This window comes from Fulmarus glacialis, unplaced genomic scaffold (genome assembly GCF_000690835.1).
Source record: "Fulmarus glacialis isolate BGI_N327 unplaced genomic scaffold, ASM69083v1 scaffold2160, whole genome shotgun sequence".
Lineage (NCBI taxonomy): Eukaryota > Metazoa > Chordata > Aves > Procellariiformes > Procellariidae > Fulmarus > Fulmarus glacialis.
The window spans coordinates 30,848-36,814 of record NW_009188135.1 but is presented as its reverse complement, the minus strand read 5'-3'; the positions used below and the strand labels follow the sequence as shown (position 1 = coordinate 36,814).

The 5,967-nt window shown below is 39.9% G+C and overlaps 1 protein-coding gene across 1 annotated transcript; it reads left to right on the top strand.

Moving 5' to 3' along the window:
* Nucleotides 1-744: 744 nt before the first annotated feature.
* MSH5 (mutS homolog 5) lies at nucleotides 745-3,168 on the top strand. Its single transcript, XM_009577241.1, has one exon. The coding sequence runs from the start codon at nucleotides 745-747 to the stop codon at nucleotides 3,166-3,168; it is 2,424 nt and encodes an 807-aa protein (XP_009575536.1).
* Nucleotides 3,169-5,967: the final 2,799 nt, after the last annotated feature.

The window sequence follows — 5,967 nt, the reverse complement described above, 5'->3', positions numbered from 1 at the left end:
CTTCCTGACAGGCCCCGGCGCGGGGAGGCCTGAGGGCAGGGAGCGCGAACCACCGGCCCGGAGAGGGAGGGGAAGCGGGTCGAGATAAAACTTTTGGGCTGCAAGGAGACGCAGCAGCCGAGACGAGCTGCCCGTCTGTGGTGAGGAGGGTGAGCAGAGGGGGGAAGATGCGGGAGAGGGTTGGAAGTGGATTGCAGACAGCGACTGTGGACTCTATAGGGGAAACTGGTGTGGTTGATCCCTGCAGCAGTACTTACGTACTTGTATAGAAACCGGTACTATGTGATGGTGCTGAATAAATAGTGGGGTAGGACCCTGAAACGATGACCAGTTTATGTGGCTGCATTGTTGTGAGGAGCTGTGGTCAGTGCACATGGGTGTCCCGTACCTCTGAGGGAGGATGATTTTGTACATGTATGTACATGTGCATGTACCTTACTGTATTTATGGGTATTTGGGCATACATATATACTTACTAGAATAAAGGATACAAAGAAAAAACTGTAAAACTATTCTAACATTGCTGGTAGTTAGCTCAGTCACACCTTGCTTGGAAGCAAGATGGCGGCTGTAGTTATTGGCTGCATCTTTTCATTTGAACAGGTAACATTTGTCTTTAATTCCTGGTAGCATCTTAGTTTCTCCAGGGTTGGAAGAATGAGTGTTAACCTGCTGTTATCAATTATAGTTACTTCTCAGGACTTTTTGGATGAGTTGTGAATAAAAATATCTTTCTCCAACAGAATGAGTGCCACATCAGCTATGAGTTGTGCCTTGCCACCGCCACTTGGGCCCGAACAAGAGGACCAAGAGTGCTCTGAGACACACATGTCTGTTTTGTGGTATGCAGGGCAGCTTGCAATTACTTATTATGATACAGAAGATTGCTCGGTCTACTTCATGCCTGACATACCTGATAACGAAGACCTCAAGCTACTGCATAAAGTGATTGGGGAAGTTAATCCTCAGTGCATAGTGACCAGTGCAAAACAGGACCAGAATATTGCCGAATTCCTGACCAACCTAACAGCTACTGCTGGTGATAAAGATATAGGAAAACCAGAAATTGTCCTGTTTCCTAACATAGATTTTGGCCTAGAAGTCAGCAAGCAACGGATCCTATCTAGGCAATTTCCATTTATCCCATCTCATATGACTGCAACAGAGAAAATTCTCTACTTGTCCTCAATCATCCCTTTTGAGAGCCCACTCATGATACGAGCCCTAGGGGGACTCCTTAAGTTCCTAGACAGGAGAAGAGTTGGAGTTGAGCTCGAAGAAAGCACTATTGCAGTTCCTATTTTGGCCTTTAAAAAGTTTGTGCTGTCAGATATTGTGAATATGGACCAAGACACTTACTGTGTCCTGCAGATATTTAAAAGTGATATCCATCCTTCTGTGTACAAGCTGTCCAGTGGATTAAAAGAAGGATTCAGTTTATATGGAATTTTAAACCGTTGCAGGTGCAAATGGGGAGCAAAACTGCTGAGACTGTGGCTCACACGACCTACTCGGAACTTGACAGAGCTGAACAAACGGCTAGATGTTATCCACTTCTTCCTGCTGGCTCAGAACCATGAAACAGTCCTCACTCTTCAAGGTTGCCTCAAGAATATTAAAAATGTGCCTCTTATTCTAAAAAGAATGACACTTTCCCACACAAAAGTTAGTGACTGGCAAGCACTTTATAAGACAGTGTACAGTGCAGTGTGCCTTAGAGACACATGTCGTTCTCTGCCCAACACTATTGAACTCTTTCAGACTATTTCGCGTGTCTTCACTGATGATCTGCACTACATTGCTAGTCTAATCAGCAAAGTGGTGGACTTTGAAGGCAGCATCTCAGAGAACCGCTTCACTGTTAGACCCAATGTGGACCCCACCATCGACGAGAAGAAACGAAAGCTGATGGGACTGTCAGACTTCCTTACAGAAGTGGCACGAAAAGAATTGGAGACCTTGGACAATCATATTCCCTCCTGTTGTGTGATCTACATACCCTTGATTGGGTTCCTTCTCTCCATTCCACGGCTACCAACTATGGTGGATAAAAGTGACTTTGAAATCGAAGGCTTGGACTTCATGTTCTTGTCAGAGGATAAACTGCACTACAGAAGTGCTAGGACTAAGGAGCTAGACAGCCTGCTGGGTGACTTGCACTGTGAGATCAGAGACCAGGAAACACTTATTATGCACCAGCTGCAGACAAAGATCTTGGAGAAGTCTGAAGTGCTTAACAGTGTGATTGAGTATACTGCACACTTAGATGTGCTACTAGCTTTGGCAGTGATGGCCCGGGAGAATGGCTATTGCCGGCCACACTTTACTCACCACCATGGCTTCCACATCAAGGATGGAAGACATCCACTCATGGAGCTATGTGCAAAGACTTTTGTGGCCAATCCTGTGAACAGTGGCGAGGCTACCAGACGAATAAAGATCATCACAGGGCCCAACTCATCTGGAAAGAGCGTCTATTTAAAGCAAGTAGGTCTTATAGTATTCATGTCTCTAATCGGCAGTTATGTCCCTGCAGCAGAGGCAGAGATTGGAGTAATTGATGGGATTTACACAAGAATCCACAGTAGGGAATCAGTTTCTGTAGGGCTCTCCACTTTCATGATTGATCTTAACCAGGTTGCCAAGGCAGTAAACAATGCCACAGAGAGGTCCTTAGTACTTATTGATGAGTTTGGTAAAGGGACCAACACACTGGACGGCCTGTCCCTTCTGGCTGCTGTCCTGAGGTACTGGATCAGTCAAGGAACACAGTGTCCGCAGGTCTTTGTCTCCACTAATTTTCACAGTTTAATGCAGCTAGAACTCCTGCCTGACACACCTCTTCTGGAGTACCTGACCATGGAGACCCACCAAGATGGAGATGAGTTGATATTTTTCTATCAGATCAAACAGGGCATGTCCACTGTTAGTCATGCTGCCAACATTGGAATGCCAGCCAAAATTATTGAAAGAGGAGTGGAAGTGTCAGAACTGATTCGCAATGGAAAAGCTATCAAACGTATTGATCATCCTTCAAAAGGAGATCGGATGGAAAAATGCAAGTCTGTTGTGGAAAAGTTTCTTCACCTAGACCTTGATGATCCCCAGGTGGACTTAGAAGAGTTCATGCGTAAAGAGGTGCTGCCTTCTGCAGCCTCAGTCCTGTAACTCGGGTATGTGTAAAAGCATAGATTACATCATATCTACCATGTTCAGTAGGAGAGTTTGGTAATTTAAAAAATGATCACTATGACTAACACCTTACACTACCTTTAGCTTGTAACAAACTGTCTATAGTTATGTCTTTCTTGTTTAAAACAAGTACTGTAGTTACTTATCTCTGCAATATGGTGTATGATATGAAAGCAGGAAGACTGAAAGAAGAGAATTCAAGAACCTCTTCTAGCTGTTGGGTCACCCAGTTTGTGCATTTTCTGCCCCTGTTGTTAGATCTTCAGTTTTAAAAAAAACTGTAGAAAAATCACCGAACATTTCTGCTAGTCTCATAAGACTGTGAAAGCAAAGTGTTTATTGTTTTGTATTGTGCCAAAATGATCGTTTCAGCCATTTTAGGATCAGCATCAAAGATTCCAAATAAGTATGTGCCTCAGACTCCCGTATCTGCAAGCAACAGTTGTCACAATCCAAACCACTGACACAGAGGCTGATAAATGGAAATACAGAGGGATGTAATGAGCTCTGCGGCTTTTCTTATACCAGCATTTCTGTCCAAAATGCCAGAGATCCCAGGAGTTATTATAAAAAGAATGTTGGAGGTCAGAATCAGCGGGGACTGATAAACAGGGGAAGTGCTTTGGTTTTACTGAGAATCACTCTTTTCATAAGGTTCTATATGGTACAACTATGAGTCGTATGGGTATAAATAAAAGCAAAATTGCAAATCTAGGAAATTGAAAACTATACTAGGGATGTAAGACAGAAATTCATATTTTTGTATTCTATTTTTGAGTATTGAGTAAACTTAACATTAAAGGAATAATACCAGAAGGGGAGGATTCATTCTCCCTTTCACTTCTCTTGTCATGCAGAGGATCTTTACTGAACACAGTATTTGATGTATGCATATGCCACAAAAATTCTTTAACAGATTAATGAAGCAGGAGACATGATATGTAAGTACTATAGAAGTAATAACCTTGTGCTTGAGATTGCTTATCTAAATAAGACAGAAGAGACATTAAATAGCTTATTGTCTGACTGCCAAAACTTGCTGTAACTGCTTACAGTATGGCTAATAAAAGGCATCAGCAGGTATACTACATCTCTCTTCAGCTATATTTGATTTCAAGAAGCCAAAAATATTAATGTCACATAAATTGAGAGAAAATTTACATGAGAAAAAAATAATGACCTTCATAATTATCAGTATTAAACCTCTTATCTGGTATGTCTAGTTGAAGATAGCAAAAAGATGAATGTGAGTGCACATCAAAAAGATTTTAATTTGGAGACACTGCTTTGGGTTTGATTCAGTGTGGAATTTCCTCCTTTATGATGAAGGAATTACTATTATTATTATTATCATCATCATTATTACTATTACAAAATAAGTACTTTATGTTATCTCTATATGGCAAAAGTTCAACATAATTTACATTAAAAAATACAAGAATAAATTACTGAATCATGCAGTTACTGCTATTTCCAAAGCAATCGTAATAATACTATCTGCAAAATAATATTTAGCATCTTGACGATGTTACCATTGAAGCTGAATGGCAACAGTGAATCAGGCCTTGTACAACACTTGCAAGTGTTGTAAATACAAATGTATTTTTCTCACTAATGTATTCTCTTTTACTAATTATACATACAGCATTCTAAAGATATACTGTACAGAAGAATATCATATATTAAATATTCATAAATTATATTTTTGGCATTTTTTCTTGTCAACCACTGTCTAGGCTAAAGATATACTCCTTACTAATTAAGCAGATGTCATCAGAGCAATTTAGCTGTCAGTCATCTTCTACTTATGAAATCCATTTCACAGTATTTACATTTCTGGCAGCACTAGGTATCAAAGGATCTCCAAACGTCATATAGCATTTATCAAGTGTGCCTTACAACACGCCCTGAAATTAACAGCAGTCTGGACAAATGAAAAGCAGAGGGGCTGTGACTGACCTGTGACAACGTACCAGGCTAGTGAGGGAAGCAGGAATAGAAATGTTATCTTCAAAACTCCAGTTGCTTCTTTCATTGTGTTTCATTAGGTTCTTTGCATAGAAGATAATGATACTAACCCAAGATTCTTACCATTCGAACAATCAGTTGTGGAAATAGCTAAACACGTGCAAGTAAATTATATCCCTTTATCTCCTTCCACACACTGTACCGCCTGAGGCACACTGTACCTCCTTATTTTGGGGAAGTTTTGAGTGGTACATTTGATCTCAGAATTGTCCAACTAACCACAAAGAATAAGTTGCTCCCACTTCTGAGTAGGTAAATAAGTTCTTTAACCTGAAAAGCTAAAGGGGGTCCAGTAATGCAGATAGCTCTTTTCTAATCCACTTTATCTCACATTTTTAGGCTTTATTAATGTCTGTTTCCAAGTTTTTTGCATTTACCATTTTTAGCTTAATACTGTACCTTCAAAGTGGAAAGCTGATTTCTGATGATATTTATTAATTTTGAATTCTCAAACTCTTTGCTTTGTAAATATCAGCAACAATTTGGAAAAGTTAAAATCTTTTCAGAATATATGCATTTCAAAAATGCCTGTAGCTATATTAAAGGTTTGAAAAACAGATTTTTTTTTCCCCCAAAAGATAACTTTGGTGGAATTTAGATGTCATTATGAGGAGAGTGGCTTAACAGAGTATTGCTTCAAATAAGGAAACTTAATTTAAAAAAAATTAATATAGTTATAAAGCTATAGCTGTGAACTATACTCAACTACTTTAGTTCTATTCTTTTATATGCTTTCTCATGTAATCT